Below are 15992 nucleotides of genomic sequence, written 5' to 3'. Positions count from 1 at the left end.
AGGTGATGTCTCTGCTTTTTAAGATGCTGTCTAGGTTTGTCATTGCTTTTCTCCCAAGGAGCAGGTGTCTTTTAATTTAGTGACTGCTGTCACCATCCGCAGTGATCATGGAGCCCAAGAAAGTAAAATCTCTCACTGCCTCCATTTCTTCCCCTTCTCTTTGCCAGGAAAGTCTTTCCGTGAAAGACCCCGCACATTTTTGCGAGGTTTTGGATGAGATAATAAGCCGCAGCTCCCATCGCACTCAGCTCTTCAGCGTGGCTCTCTAAGGGTTAAGGAGAAGGAGCTGCGGCTCCTAGAGTGGCCCAGGAAGAACGTGTCTGTCTGGGGAAAGGGGGCGAGAGAGAAAAAACGCGAAAGTTCCTTCCTGTTTGAATTGCCTTCAGCGGCGGATGAATGGAGGAAAGAGCCGAGCGTGCGATGTAGAGGGGAGGATGGTGAGTACGCAGCAGTGGAGGGAACGCAGGCAGGAGGCAGCCTCTCTCCTCTTCGGGCTCTGCGCTTTCTGACAGCTGGATGGCAGGCAGAAATCCAACAGGGGAAGCTTTTCTCTTCCTCTTTTTTTCTTCTTTCCTCTGCTCCCTTGGCGTTCAAGTTTCTCCCTGCAAAGTCAGCCGCTGAACCCAGGGAATAAAAGGGGAAAGCGCCAAGAACAAAGAAGCCACCAAGCCATTTAAACACTTAAGCAAATTATTATTATTATTATTATTATTAAATTTATTAGTTATACCCCGTCCATCTGGCTGGGCCTCCCCAGCCACTCTGGGCGGCTTCCACCAGAACAGGAAAAACACAACAAAACATCAAACATTAAAAAACTTCCCTAAAAGATAACGTTGCTTTGCTGTTAAGCAAACGGAGGCGCAAGCGGGGTTGGCCCCGTGCAAACCGAGGAAAGGACTCCCACGCCTTTTTAAATGGTGCAGAAGAGGGGGTTTCAGCAGGGTAGAGCTTTGCCCGAAATTTTGTTGCTGTGCACTTATCCTCCAAAATGAAAGAAGGGGCTCCAGTTTGGAGGTCTGGTTTGGGGGGGCCCAGCTATTTTTTTCTGTTTCCTCGATTTTGATAGCAGTGGGATGTGTACGGTATGTAAGCACGTGTTTTAGATATTGCTCTCTCATGGCCACCAGGCGTTAAAAAGAGATCAGCCACATTCAGGCAAGATAAGGCTACCAGTGGTTGCTAGCCGCAATTCACCACGGCTGAATAACAGCTGCTAGAATTCAAAAGTGTGGAGAGTGTGGCTGTTGCCCTCAGGTCCTACTTGTGAGTTTCCCATTGGGGCATCTGGTTAGCCTCTGTGAAAGCTGGATTTTGGGCCTGATCCTGCAGGGCTGCTCTTACAGTGTTCACCCATCAGCTGAGGAGTGGGACTATGTCAAGCATCTCCAAACTCGGCCCTCCAGATGTTCTGGGACTACAGTTCCCATGATCCTTAGCTAACAGGACCAGTGGTCAGGGATGATGGGAATTGTAGTCCCAAAACATCTGGAGGGCCGAGTTTGGGGATGCCTGGACTATGTGCAAGTGTGGAATATGCAACCCCAGATGGTGGCCAGGGGTGAATCAGCCTTTCAGGCCCCCTCCCCAAAGGTCTTCCAACCGCGATGACTCTCCTCTTTTTGCAATTTGGCACCCATTCCCAAGGTCACACCATACTGTTTGTCTGGTGAGCCAGTGAGCATCACTGCACACCAGGCCAAATCCTGACCAATGCACCAATATTCATTGGATTCCGATCAAGGTTTGATTTTGTTGTAGCAGCTCAGCTCAATAGAGATGTTGACCTTTTCTGTCTCAGTGAAGTCAGACCACTGCGTTAGCAGTACCAAAGTAACCTCTCCAGGGTGCAAGTCTGGGCAGTGTGTCTGGAGTCCTGGGCTGCCCAGACGACAAGACCCCCCTCTCAGCCTCGCTGATGTGGTCCAAAGGAAAGCAGAGCAATACCAGCTGGGCTGCAGGAGTTGCAGGACAGAGCTGTACAGTCATACCTCTTGTTACGTTTGCTTCAGGTTAAATTTTTCCTGTACTGGAAAGGGCTACTTCCGGGTTTCACTGCTTGCACATGCACAGATGCTCAAAATGACATCATGCGCAGAAGCGGCGAATCGCGACACACTGGTTGCGTTCTGCTCATGTTGCGAACGGGGCTCCAGAATGGATCCCATTCACAACCAGAGGTACCACTGTACAGTGGTGCCCCGCAAGACGAATGCCTCGCAAGACGGAAAACCCACTAGACGAAAGGGTTTTCCGTTTTGGAGGTGCTTCGCAGAACGAATTTGCTATGGGCTTGCTTCGCAAGACGAAAATGTCTTGCGAGTTCCTGCAAATTTTTTTCGCTCCCCACCCCCTTTTTCTAAGGCACTAAGCTGCTAATAGCCTTTTAGCAGCTAATCCGCTAATCCCTTAAGCCTTTAATAGCCGCTAATAGCCGCTAAACCGCTAATAGCGCTAATCCGCTAATAGGGTTGCTTCGCAAGACGAAAAAACCGCTAGACGAAGAGACTCGCGGAACGGATTAATTTCGTCTTGCGAGGCACCACTGTACAAGGCACCATCCAACTGTCTTAGGGATTCCACTCTGGATTCGTGTAGGGTTTACTCCTGAGCCTTTTCTTTCCCCGAAGATATCCTTCAAGGCGGTGGAGGCTTAGGATCTGAGTTTCCTTTCTCCTAGATGGGCTTCCTTCCTGGTTGGACAATCCCCATCTGCCCCTCACTTCCCTCTACAGCCCATGCAGAAACTGCCTTCTTGACCATTGGACCCATGATTAGTCTCGTCCGCTCAATCTGCCGGAGCCTGTCTGCGCATGCAGGGAAAGTTCCTAACTCACTGAGGTTTAGATGGCTATTCGAAGCCGTTCCCTGGGATTGTGGCCGCTGTCGCATGCTGACAGCTTCTAGGAGCCACAGGTAAGAGCTGACTGCTGGTGGGGACCAGAGGTGCACAAACCACCTCAGAAGGAGCACAACGTATCCCCCACCAGAGATATTACCCCTCTCCTGAAGCTTGCACAACAGGGAAAAACCCATAGACTGTTGAATGTAATACAGGTGGTGTTCTAAACCGAGGGTGAGGTGAGATCAGGCCCTGCCAGGAAGGCTTAATGTGGGCTTCTCTGTCTGGTCCTTGGCGCTCCCCACGCCACACTTCTCACTGGCCATGTTCTGAACCTTCCATCAGGAATGTGCCACAAAATTCTGAAAATGCCTCTCGCTTTCCTGGATGGCAGGTGAGTGTGTAGGTGTCAAAATCTCTGGGTATGGCTGGAATGTGCCCTGATCTTCAAAGGAAAGAGTCGCCTCCTTTGCCACACCCTTTTTTTTACTTTGGCCATGCCCACTTCTGTCATGGGAGGACCTCTTTCGCGGAAGGCTGCCTGTCTGTCAGAGAATGGGAAACCTCAGTCTGGAGATAATAATAGCAAATGAAAGATGGTTCCCTAGTTCTGCTGCTCTAATCCAAGGTTTCCTAGCGTGACGCTGAGCTGCAGTTCTGCCATGTTTCCAAGACATTTGCGCTGTTCCAAACAAGAATATTGATTTGGCAATGAAGCAAACGAACCAGAGACTGCCCATGGCTCCCAAGGTTCTGGCAAAGTGTTTCTAGCAACTCTGGCAGGCGTGGGGCAGCAGGAGATTTGGGCAGGCTTTGCCTTGGCTATCCTTTCTCCTTTCCTTGGCATTCAGAAGAGTTTCTGCCTCGCATTGTGGAGACAGAGTTAGTGGCCGTTCATAGCCATGCCTTCCATGAACTTGCCTGATTTCCTTTTGTCGCATCATAAAGCATCATTGGGACCCTATAACATGGTTTAACTCTACTCTTTTCCCTGTTCCGAATCTCCCAAACTCCTCCTTCACATGTCTGCAATTTCTAGTATTATATGAGAGAGAAATCTCTTTCTATCCACTTTTATAGAATTGCAGAATTGGAAGGGACGCCACGGGTCATCTAGTCCAACCCTCTGCAATGCAGGAATCTCAGCTAAAGCATCCATGACAAATGGCTATTCATCCTCTGCTTAAAAAATTCCAAGGAAGGAGAGTCCACAACCGTGCATAATTTTATACTCCTCTGACATCTCCCATGCCCATGCTCAGAATCTAATTTGAAGTTTATATAGAGATCTATACATTTCTAAGGTTTTTAAAATCAGTATCAGGTGTGAAAGAACCTGTGACCCTCCAGCTGATGCTGAATTCAAACTCCCATCATCCCTAGCTACTGGCTGTGTTTGCCAGGGCTGATAGGATTTAAAGTTCAGCAACATCTGGAGGGCCAAAAGTTCCCCACTCCTGATCTGTGTCCTGTCCAATATCCTCTTTGCCTGGTCTACTTAACAGGGTTGTTGCGAGGACAAAATGGAGAGGGGAAGAGCCATGTCACTGCCTTGAGCTTTTTGGAAGAAAGGAGGGGTATAAATGCAAGATCATATTAGTTATTCTCATTTCTGGTTTACTTCTCTCCCATCCCAGAGAGAGCCCTTCCCGCTCATCTGGAACGTCTACCTAGCTAAACGTTAGCCAAGAAGAAGACCTGATTCATTTCTGCTGCCGGCTGAATGACACCCATCCACCTTAACATGGCAAACTGGATCTAAGGAGAGGCTGGATATTTGTTCTGACTTTCAGCGAGGAAGCGAGAAGTCCTCTGGGATAAAGAGGGAGACTGAACTCAGATGAGGCCGTTCTGGGCCGGAGACAAGATGGCCATCAGGGAAGGGACACAGTCTGGCTTTGGCCTGCGGTTCCATGCAGAGCTTGAGCAAGGAGTCCCCCAGCAGATCAAAATGGAGGATGAGGATACCTCGGATTCCACCTCAGGGGAAGGGTTGGAAGAAACCCCTTACATCATCCAGGCCGGAAGCATCCGCAAATTCCTGCAGAGGTCTCCCGGAGACCAGGAAACTGGCAACGGGCTGCTTTGGGAAACCCAGTGGCAGGACTTTCTGAAGACCCTGGAATACCCACCACAGATCCTCGAGGAACCCACCCCGTGGGACAACGCCAAGTCTTTCCTGGCCTCCTTTGAGCAAGTGGCAGAAGCGTGCCGGTGGCCCCGAGATGACTGGATGGTCCATCTTCTGCCAGCCCTCAGCGGGGAAGCTGAGCAGATCTTCAGCAACCTGGACACCAGAGACAGGATTAACTACGACAAGTTCAAGGCAGCCATTTTGCGTGGGGATGCCATCATCAGGGAGAGGCAGCGCCAGAACTTCCGCTGCTTCTGCTACCAGGAGGCCGAGGGGCCAAGAGGCGTTTATGGGCGGCTCCAGCAGCTGTGCGGTCAGTGGCTGAAGGTGGAGAGGCACTCCAAGGAGCAGATCCTGGAGCTGCTGATCCTGGAGCAGTTCCTGAGCATCCTGCCGCCAGAGATGCAGAGCTGGGTTGGGGAACATGGGCCGGAGACCTGCTCCCAGGCGGTGGCCCTGGCCGAGGACTTCCTGCAGAGGGCATATGCTGGAGAGAGTTGGGAAGAGCAGGTGAGAGTCTAGATTTTCCAGCTTGGCCATAAGCTTCTCTCTTCAAGGTTACACCCCTGCTCTCGACAGCGATGCCTGATGAGCTTGTCCAGGTATGATGAAAGCAGACAAATATCCTAGGCAGAGGAGATGGAGGTTGCTTGCTCTGCAACAAAAAGTTGCAGCGTGGTTTGTTCCTTGTTCAGGTTTCTAGACACTCTTTTCCACTGCGTTTTTTGGGGGGTGGGCAGTGATTCACTGTATTTACCGTATTTTTCGCTCTATAGGACGCACCGGACCACAGGATACACCGGACCATAGGAGAGGGAGAACGGGGGGGAGGGGGAATCTCCCCCTCTCTGCTCAGAGCCCCTTCAGCGAAGCGGCAGGAGAAACGGAGCCCCTTCCATTTCTCCTCCCGCTTCACTGAAGGGGCGCTGTGCAGAGAGGGAAAACTGTGCAGCGCCACTCCAGCGAACCGAAGCCTGGAGAGCAAGAGGGATCGGTGTGCACCGACCCCTCTCGCTCTCCAGGCTTCAGGCAGCTATCCACAAGCCTTTGGAGCGCAGTGGGAACTCCTCCTGCACTCCGAAGGCTTGCGGATAGCTGCCTGAAGCCCCCGGAGCGCAGCGGGAGTTCCCTGAGCTCCAGGGGCTTCAGGCGGCTTCAGCGAAAGCAACGCAAAGCCTCCAGAGTGCGGGGGGAGCTCTCTCTCTGAGCTTCGGAGGCTTCGCGTTGCTATCGCTGAAGCCAAGGAGCCTGCATTCGCTCCATAGGACACACACACATTTCCCATTCATTTTTGGAGGGGGGAAGTGCGTCCTATAGAGCGAAAAATACGGTATTTATTACCTTCATAGACCGCCTTTTCCTCCAAGGAGCTCAAGGTTCTCCCCTCCTTATTTTATCCTCACAAACACCCTGTGAGGCAGGTTAGACTGAGAGACAGGGATTGGTGCCACGTCAGCCAGTGAGTTGCATGGCTGCATTTGAACCCTGGTCTCTCTCACTGACTACTACACCACACTGGCTCTCCCAGTGTATTTAGAAACCTTTATATGGACGAACCCTGGAATTATGCTCTAAAAGTAAAGAGTCTTGATAAAGTTGTGCATTTAACTCAGTTTGGTTGGCCAGAAAGGCTTAGCCTGTCAGGCATGTGTACCAAGAAATGTCTTAAAAATAAAGAGCAAATAAAACCACGAAACACGCACCGGGAAACGACATAAACACACTCTTAAGAGTTCAAGGAATTTAAGAGAAGTAAGCAAGTTTGTAGAGTAAAAGATGAGGCATGGAGCACGGGAGGAAGGAAGTGAGCTAATATCCAGGGCTTTTCTTCAGCTGGAACTCAGTTTTGACACCTCTCAGGCGGGAGCCATTGCCATTCTAAGAGAATGAGGGAGGTGTTTGTGGTAATTCCCGCATCTCTAATGAGAAAAATAGCACTGGTTAGATCAATATTGGAAGGGATATTGGCATAAAAATCCTAAAAGAGGTTCCATGTTAGTGTTCTTCTCTTCTGTGTGGTGTAGTGGTTAAGAGCGGTGGACTCGTAATCTGGGGAACCGGGTTTGCTTCCCTGCTCCTCCACCTGCAGCTGCTGGGTGACCTTGGGCCAGTCACACTTCTCTGAAGTCTCTCAGCCCCACTCACCTCACAGAGTGTTTGTTGTGGGGGAGGAAGGGAAAGGAGATTGTTAGCTGCTTTGAGACTCCTGAAGGGGAGTGAAAGGCGGGATATCAAATCCAAACTCTTCTTCCTCTTCTTTTTCTTCATGACTGCTTGAACAAGGCAGGTGCCCCTTTGGTCCCACAGCACCAGCTGAGGAGGAGACCTCACTCTGCCCAACGGTAGAGCCAATCCCTCCAGGCTACACTGGGGCACAATCTGCATCACTTTCCCATGGCTGCCACCCCTCACGACCTCCGCTCCCAAATCCTTCCTTGAAGGGGGATCTTATCTTTCTTTTCTAGGGCAACCCAGTCAGATGGGCGAGGCAAAAGAATATTATTTATTTATTTATTTCAGGAGTTGGGACCAATTGAGGAGGTCGCTCTGGATTTCTCTGAGGAAGAAGATACCCCACTGAATGGGGAGCGGAGCCCTGGTTACACAGAGGCCAATAGGGAGGATGACGACAGCGACGCCACCTCACTAGGTGAGGATGACTGTTTATTTTCGCTGAAAAACAACACCAATGGCTTCTCTTCAGTGAACTGAGACTGGCCAACAGTAAAACCCATCCTAGTCCTCCTCAGAATAGGCCCATTACACTTAATGGCCATGACTGACTTAGGTTCATTAATTGCAGTGGGTCTAAAGGTAAAGGGACCCCTGACCATTAGGTCCAGTCGTGGCCAACTCTGGGGTTGCAGCGCTCAACTCGCTTTACTGGCCAAGGGAGCCGGCGTACAGCTTCTGGGTCATGTGGCCAGCATGACTAAGCCGCTTCTGGCGAACCAGAGCTGCACACAGAAGTGCCGTTTACCTTCCCGCCGGAGCAGTACCTATTTATCTACTTGCACTTTTACATGCTTTCGAACTGCTAGGTGGGCAGGAGCAGGGACTGAGCAAGGGAGGCTCACCCTGTTGCGGGGATTCGAACCACCGACCTTCTGATCGGCAAGTCCTAGGCTCTGTGGTTTAACCCACAGTGCCACCCACGTCCCTGCAGTGGGTCTGCTCTGTGTCTACTCCCTAAAACGTATAATAACCAATTGCTATAAAAATGACGGCAGCGGTTGACCATTGCAGTGGTCAGTAGCAAGTAGCAAGTAACCAGCAGCAGCAAGTAACCAAGGACTAGTAAACATGTAAAATATATGAAACAAAGGAGAATTAAAAAAAAAAAAAAATCGATGTGACTTTCTCAATAATTTCTCTCCATCTCTGAACGGGCCTTCTCTGCAGTGGCTCCTCGTCTGTGGAATCCTCTCCCCAGGGAAGTTCACCTATTTAACCAGGGCTTTGTTTGATTTGATTGACATCCTATGCCCTTTTAAAATGTGGGGTTTTTTGAGGAGGGGTGTTGTTATTCTGATTACTGATTTTGTGGTTTTATATTTTAGTCTGTAAACCGCCCTGAGACCTGCAGGTATAGGGCAGTATATAAATTCAATTAATTATAATAATAATAATAGGAGGAGGAGTAGAATGGTAGAATAGTTCTACCATTGGCCCATCTATCCCAGCATCCTGTTCTCACAGTGGCCAACCAGATGACCCAATGAGAAGCCTGCAAACAAGACCTGGGTGCCCATTTCTGATTCTTAGCAACTGGTACTCAGAAGGAGAGCACGGTCATCTCTGCTAGTAGCTGTTGATAGCCATATCTTGTGGTTTAAGTCAATTCCTCCAACCAGGGAACTCTGGGAATTGTAGCTCTCTGCGGGGGTGGGGGGGGGCAGGGGTGCCTCCTAGCAACTCTCAGCACCCTGAACAAATTGCAGCTCCCAGGATTCTCTGTGGGCAGCCATGACTGTTTAAAGTGGTGTGATACTGCTTTAAATGTGTGGTCCACGTGGGGACTGAGGGAGATAACGAGAGAGAATGAGAGAGAAGGGAAAGTATTTGGCCTCGCTTTCTTCTTTATTTCCCCAGCCACTCTGGGCGGCTCCCAATAGAATATTAAAAACACAATAAAACATCAAACACTAAAAACCTGTATAGGGTTGCCTTCAGATGTCTTCTCAAAGTCAGATAGTAGTTTATTTCCTTGACATCTGATGGGAGGGCATTCTACAGGGTGGGTGCCACCACTGAGAAGGCCCTCTGCCTGGTTCCCTGTAACCTCACTTTTCTCAGTGAGGGAACCACCAGAAGGCCCTCGGAGCTGGACCTCAGCGTCCGGGCTGAACGATGTTTCATGAGATGTTTAATGAGTGTAGTGGCTACAGACCTTTGACACTTGAGGGTTATATTTTTAGCACCCACCTTAGTTTTAGCAATTGTCAGTTGCTATAAATTGCCTTTGGTGTTTTGTTTTAACACTGTAACCCACCCTGGGACCTTGGGGTGATGGGCGGATAATAATAATACAGTGGTGCCTCGCAAGACGCAAAGAATCCGTTCCGCGAGTCTTTTCGTCTTGCGGTTTTTTCATCTTGCGAAGCAAGCCCATTAGCGGATTAGCGCTATTAGCGCTATTGGCAGTTTAAGGGCTATTAACGGCTATTAAAGGCTTAAGGGATTAGCGGTTTAGCTGCTAAAAGGCTATTAGCAGCTTAGCGCTTTAGAAAAAGGGGTTGGGGAGCGGAAAAAAAACTCAAATTTTTTTGTCATTTTCGTCTTGCAAAGCAAGCCCATAGGGAAATTCGTCTTGCGAAGCGCCTCTGAAAACGGAAAACCCTTTCGTCTTGCGGGTTTTCCGTCTTGCGAGGCATTTGTCTTGCGGGGCACCACTGTAATAATATACTAATAATAATAATAATAATAATAATAATAATAATAATAATATAGTGGAATGGCTGTATGGAACTTCCAGGAGCAGAGGCAGTTTACCTCTAAATGCCAGCTGCTTGGGGTGCTTCCCAGAGGCATCTTATTGGCCAACTACAGGAAACAGGAAGCTGGGCTTGGTGGACCATTGGTCCAGTCCAGCAGGGCACTCCTTTGTTTTTTTCTGCCATGTTTAAAATGTCCCCTTTGTTGTGGCAGGTGAAGATTGGGTGAGTGCCAATGAGACGGAGACACCCCAGTCGGAAGGATTTTATCAAGCGTACCCAAACGGGACTCCGAAGGAAAGGAGAGAAGAAAGCAAGGCTCCCTGTTTTCGTGAGCAGGAAGAGCACCACCCTGAGAGGAAAGAGGAAAATGGCCCACCAGAGAGAGCAGAGACATGTGTGATTTGGGAGGGTGATGAACCCCTTGAGGGAAGCAGGGAAGCACAGGGGATCCACGTGCCAAAGAAGAAGGGCATGTTCAATGTTGATGGATGGCGCTTCAGGCAGAGGACAGACCCTATTAAGCGTGAGAGAACCCACACAGTGGAGCAGCCCTACAAATGCTCTGATGGTGGGAAAAGCTTCAAGGTGATCTCTCAGTGCATTTCTCGTAAAAGAAGACATGGGGAAAGGAAGCAACACAGGTGCCCGGACTGTGGGAAATCCTTCATTGCCAAAGCACAGCTTATCGTTCATCAGAGAACCCACACTGGAGAGAAGCCGTTCAAGTGCCTGGCCTGTGGGAAGACTTTTGCCCAGAGTTCCAACCTCAGTGTCCATCAGAGAATCCACACAGGAGTGAAGCCGTTCCAGTGCTCTGACTGTGGGAAAAACTTCTGTTCCAGCGCCAACCTTACCAAACACCAGAGCACCCATGTGAAGGGGGCCCCATATAAATGTTTAGTGTGTGAGAAGAGCTTCAAGGTGCACTCTCACTTTATCACCCACAAAAGAATGCACGCAGAAAGGAAATCGCACACATGCTCAGACTGTGGGAAGAACTTCCTTGCTGCATCACACCTTATAATTCATCGGCGAGTTCATACTGGAGAGAGACCCTATAAATGTGTGGAATGTGGGAAAGCCTTTATTCAGAAGGCTCACCTTAAGGCCCACCAACGAACGCACAAAAGAGGGAAATCGTTCCGGTGTTCTGAGTGTGGAGAAAACTTCAATTCCAGGATCAGCCTTATCCAACATCAAATAATCCACCCTGGAGTGAGCCCCTATAAATGCTATGAATGTGGGAAAACCTTCAGGGTGAATTCCCACCTTATTGCTCACAAGAGGAACCACGCAGCCAAGAAACCCCACAAGTGTTCATACTGTGGGAAATCCTTCTTTACCAAATCATACTTTATCATCCATCAGAGAATCCACACAGGAGAGAGACCGTTCAAATGCTTGACCTGCGGGAAAGGTTTTAGCCAGAGTTCGCACCTTAATGCTCATAAACGAACCCACATTGGGGTGAAGACATTCCAGTGCTCTGACTGTGGGAAAAGTTTCAGTTCGAGCACAAACCTTATTAAGCATCAGAGCATCCACACAAGAGGAAACCTCTATATATGCTCTGACTGTGGGAAAAGCTTCAAAGTCTATTCCCACCTTATTGCTCACAAGAGAATCCACACAGCCAAGAGGACCCATAAGTGTTCGTACTGCGGGAAGGCCTTCTTTGGCAAATCGTACCTCATGACCCACCAGAGAATTCACACGGGAGAGAGGCCATACAAATGTCTGGCCTGTGGGAAAAGCTTCAGGCAGAGCTCCCACCTTACCGCTCATCAAAGGACTCACAAAGGGAAAAAGTCATTATGTTGCTCAGACTGTGGGAAAAGCTTCAGGGTCAGCTCTCATCTTATCGCACACAAGAGGATTCATGAGGCAAAGAAAGGCCATAAGTGTTCCTACTGCAGCAAATCCTTCATTTTCAAGTCCTACCTTATCATACACGAGAGAATGCACACGGGAGAGAGACCCTATAAATGTTTGGTTTGTGGCAAAAGCTTCAGTCAAAATTCACACCTTACTGTTCATCAGAGAACTCATGTGGGGAAGAAACCATCCAGGAAAGGCTTTAGGGTGAGCTCTCAGCTTATTGCCCATAAGAGAATCCACACAACAAAGAAGCTGCACAACAACAACAGTAACAACAACAACAACGGGAATAGTACTAAGTGTTTGGATTGTGGGAAATCTTTCATATCCAAATCATATCTGATCATCCATCAGAGAATACACACAGGAGAGAGACCCTACAAGTGCACGGTCTGTGGGAAATGTTTCAGCCAGAGCTCTCATCTGACAGTCCACCAGAGAACCCATAAGGGAGAGAAGTTGTTCCCGTGTTCAGACTGTGAGGAAAAATTCAGTTCCAGGATGAAGCTTCTTAAGCATCAGAGAATCCACATGAAGGAGAATCCATTTAAATGCTTGGACTGTGGGAAATCTTTTGTCACCAAATCACAGCTTGTGGTACACCAGAGAAGCCACACTGGGGAGAGGCCGTATAAATGTTTGGACTGTGGGAAAGGGTTCAGCCAGAGCTCAAACCTCATTAGGCACCAGAGGATTCATTCGGGGGAGAACCCCTATAAATGCTCAGACTGTGGGAAAAGCTTTTGTTCAGGTGAGAACCTTATTAAGCATCAGAGAATTCACACTTAAGGAAGCAAGATCCTGAATTATGTGCCCATACACCTCCAGAAGGCCATAAAAGTGTATGGACTTAAACAACAGTGGATTTTATGAGTCAGTAGGTGGTGGCGAGGAAAATAAATTTGGCAAAACACCATGCTGCAGACAGCTTTTTTGGTCATTACTAAAAAATTTGCTGTTCACCAGTGAAGCCGTGGAGGAATCAGCTGAGGTAAATGCTTTAGACAAAGGGAAGCATCCCTCGTGAGCTCAGATCTTTCCGTCGAAAAGGCGGAACTTGAATCCGCATCAGGTTTTGAACTCAGGACATATGGGATGCGAGGGTGATTCGACAGCTGCATCATCACCCTCTTCAGGCCAGAATAGAGCATTTTAAGGAAAACTGCCCGAACTGGTAAGGATGAGCAACAGTGGGCCAAGTGGTGGTGTTTCTAGACAACTCTAAAAGATTCCAGGTTGCCCTCGGCAAGTTGCTCTGCTTGTGACAGATTGCCTTGGCTCATCTTTTGCACCCTCCTTCATCAACCTAACAGGAATCCTAGACTGGGTGGAGTGGAGTGGGGTCTCATTGAAACTGCCTTTCAGATTATTTGTCCATCCAGCCCTTTATTTTCTATTCTGATTGGCTTCAGCTTTCCAAGATCTCGGGAGGATAAAGACTTTCCCATCGCTTACCAACAGAAGAACCCAAGAATAGCTACTTGAGGCCATTTTTTAAAACAAAACAAAACAATGAATTGATACTGGAGCCATACAAAGCCAGGTTCTGCTCCTGAGCTCCGGAAAATCTTCTACAGCTACTGAAATTTCTACATACGGAACAGTGGTGCAAGAGAAAGACACTGCTTAGGTTTTAAAATATATCTGTGTCAGAAAATCCACATGGGAGAGAAGCCATAGAAACACTCAGATTCATAGCTGTCAACTTTTCCCTTTTCTTGCGAGGAATCCTATTTGGAATAAGGGAATTTCCCTTAAAAAAAGGGAAATGTTGACAGCTATGCTCAGATTGCCGCTGAAACTCTTAGTTTGAGTAAACCTTGGAGTAAACCCTGGAATCTGCAGGACAGAATGTTTTTATGTTGTATGAGGAACCAAACACCTTTTAAAAAGGAGAGAGAGAAATCCAGGCTGCTGACCAATCTAGGGCTTTTAACCCTTTTTTAAAAAAACGATTTTTCATTTTTCAATATTTTATGGGTCTGTTGGCAGAGCAGACTTTCCGTTATCCCAAGTCCCTCTCTGGCTGTGCAACTTGCTGCCAGGAACGAGTCCCACGTTACTTCCTTCCAAATGATTGTGAGAACGGTGTGGGGAGACCTGTTTGTGTTATGTGTGTGTGGGGGGGGGGGGATGTGCTTGGCTCTCTGTTCCCACAGCTGATGATGGGAAATCCTGTCTTTCTCAATCTTTCACACCATGGCTGGCAGCCACCGTCCGATCTCTTGCCCGTACTTGCCCCAAGGCTAGCAGAGGTTGCCCTGCAGAGAAAAGTGGACTAACCTGACTTGCTGTGAATGTGTGCGTCCAGAATTGCTCAGCTCCCAGCCTCTGTGGTGTGCACGTTCCTTCACAGAGCACAGTGCATAGACAACAGGATGCATCAAATGCCTGTACTTGAGCCTTGGTGCGGGGGGGAACCCAAACTGTTTCTGCTTCTGCTGCAACGCCTGTTCAGGGTCTGCTGTGATTACATTTAAGGTCCAAGTTTTGCGCTTTTCAACTATGGCTGCGCTGTTTGGGGGTGTGGTGTGGGAGACAACGGCCATGCTGGGGTGTGATGTCACATAGAATCAGAGAATCGGAAGGGACTCCATGGGTCATATAGTCCAACCCCCTGCAATGCAGGAATCTCAGCTAAAGCATTCATGACAGATGGCCATCCAACCTCTGCTAAGAAAGCTCCAAAGAAGGAGAGTCTGCCACCTCTCATACATGTCTGGTCCACAGCTCTTACTGTCAGAAAGTTTTTCTGAATGCTTAGGAGGAATCTCCTTTCTTGTAACTTGAAGCCATTGGTTTTGAGTGTGGAAATATCTTTTTATGCCTGCCTCATTTCAAATAAACACTTTCTTACAGGATGAGATTTTGCCCAGCTCAGGAAGAGGCAAAAGAGCCCAGAGCTCTTCGCTCGCTGGGTGCTGAGCTGGGAGGACGCTGCACCCCCCCCCCCAACAATGACTTATAAGGCAAGAAGCACCAAATTTTGGTATCGCCCAGGGCACTGCTCAGATTTGAAAGCCAAGGTCTACCACTGACACAATCTGGGAGTGGAACACCAGGGCCAGAACATAATGGGACTCAGAAGCTCAAACATACCAGTCCAACTGCAGAACCAACATTTTCTTACAGGTCTGTCTCCCATCCAAGCAGTCGCTTTTCCAGATTTCAGCCGAAGAAGATGTCTTTCTGACTCCCTTTTAATGTGCATTTACAGTTGGCTGATTGATTGGAAATGATTCATTTGCTATTTGCATTTTTGCATATCTGTGGAATTATTTTCTCTCTCTCCAACCTCCTCCCTGCCATAGCTGTTACCCATTTCCTACCACAGGACGGGTAGTTTGAACTCCATTTTTGAAGACATCCACCTCTATGGCTTACTTTACATTTCCAGAAGGAAAATAAAAAATGAGTTGGTTATCTTCATTTTTAAGAATACACAAGGGGTGCCAAGATTACTACCTTTCTGGACATGAGTCTATTCCCCATTTCTATTTGGTTTTGAAAAATTACCAATTGCTGTGGTTCCCAAACTTTCTGCGCCATATGGACCGCTTGAAAATTGAGAGTGTTGGTGGGCCACTTAACGATTTTGCTGCCTGTTGTAGCAATTGTAACGCACTGTGCTGGATGCTGTGTAGTTTTAAAAGGGCATTTCCATTGCTGCTTGGATTTGTTAAATTGTGCGTCTGTTTGCGTCCAATAATATTCAAATGGTAATGCAATAAACTACAATGTGGCAAATAAAAGAAGCAATAGAAATTCATTTAAAAGTCACTATGAAATTAAATGTGGGCATGCCTGAATGAAGCCTGCGGACTACATCTTAGGAATTGCTGATTTATTGAGGTCCTTTGCAGAATAGACCCACTGGACCACAGTTAAGTCATGTTTCTTAATTTCAGTGTCTCCACTCTGAGGTGTCATCAAAACGATAAAGCAGTATCATGCCACTCTCAAAATCCTGGGAGCTGTTAAGGGAGGTGAGAGTTGCTTAGGGTTACCATATGTCCAGAATCTCCCAAACATCCAGAATATTACAGCTGGAAATTGCCCCCACCCCCCAATTGCCCCCGCCCCCACCCCCCCAAAAAAATGTGCAGGAAAATCCAGACTTATGGCAACCCATGTTGGCAGTGTTGTTTTTGTCAGAAATAGCTCAAAAACTTCGTTTTTTCATTTTTCAGCTTTTGGTGAA

The 15992-nt window shown here is 48.2% G+C and overlaps 1 protein-coding gene and 2 long non-coding RNA genes across 3 annotated transcripts in view; all 3 read left to right on the top strand.

Moving 5' to 3' along the window:
• Window positions 1-15992, top strand: part of LOC310671060 — a 184643-nt gene that overhangs the window by 87359 nt on the left and 81292 nt on the right. The gene's annotated exons all lie outside the window — the stretch shown is intronic.
• LOC310671048 overlaps window positions 1-15992 on the top strand; it is a 105918-nt gene that overhangs the window by 46357 nt on the left and 43569 nt on the right. The window lies entirely within an intron of this gene.
• Window positions 356-13304, top strand: LOC310670106 (uncharacterized protein). The gene is made up of 4 exons (XM_083424754.1): window positions 356-437; window positions 4480-5486; window positions 7497-7626; window positions 10125-13304. Exons 2-4 carry the CDS (start codon window positions 4683-4685, stop codon window positions 12578-12580), a joined length of 3390 nt encoding a protein of 1129 aa, XP_083280880.1. The 5' UTR covers window positions 356-437; window positions 4480-4682; the 3' UTR covers window positions 12581-13304.

Source organism: Podarcis tiliguerta (assembly GCF_965153285.1).
Source record: "Podarcis tiliguerta genome assembly, chromosome: 2".
NCBI classification, from domain to species: domain Eukaryota; kingdom Metazoa; phylum Chordata; class Lepidosauria; order Squamata; family Lacertidae; genus Podarcis; species Podarcis tiliguerta.
This window is presented reverse-complemented; position numbering and strand designations above follow the sequence as displayed.

What these genes read in the sequence shown, in the direction of transcription:
- LOC310670106 (XM_083424754.1), top strand. Translation starts at nt 4,683, where the DNA reads ATGAGGCCGTTCTGGGCCGGAGACAAGATGGCCATCAGGGAAGGGACA. An exon ending in GAGAGAGTTGGGAAGAGCAG is followed by an intron (nt 5,487 to 7,496) that starts GTGAGAGTCTAG and finishes TATTTATTTCAG; the next exon opens with GAGTTGGGACCAATTGAGGA. An exon ending in CAGCGACGCCACCTCACTAG is followed by an intron (nt 7,627 to 10,124) that starts GTGAGGATGACT and finishes TTGTTGTGGCAG; the next exon opens with GTGAAGATTGGGTGAGTGCC.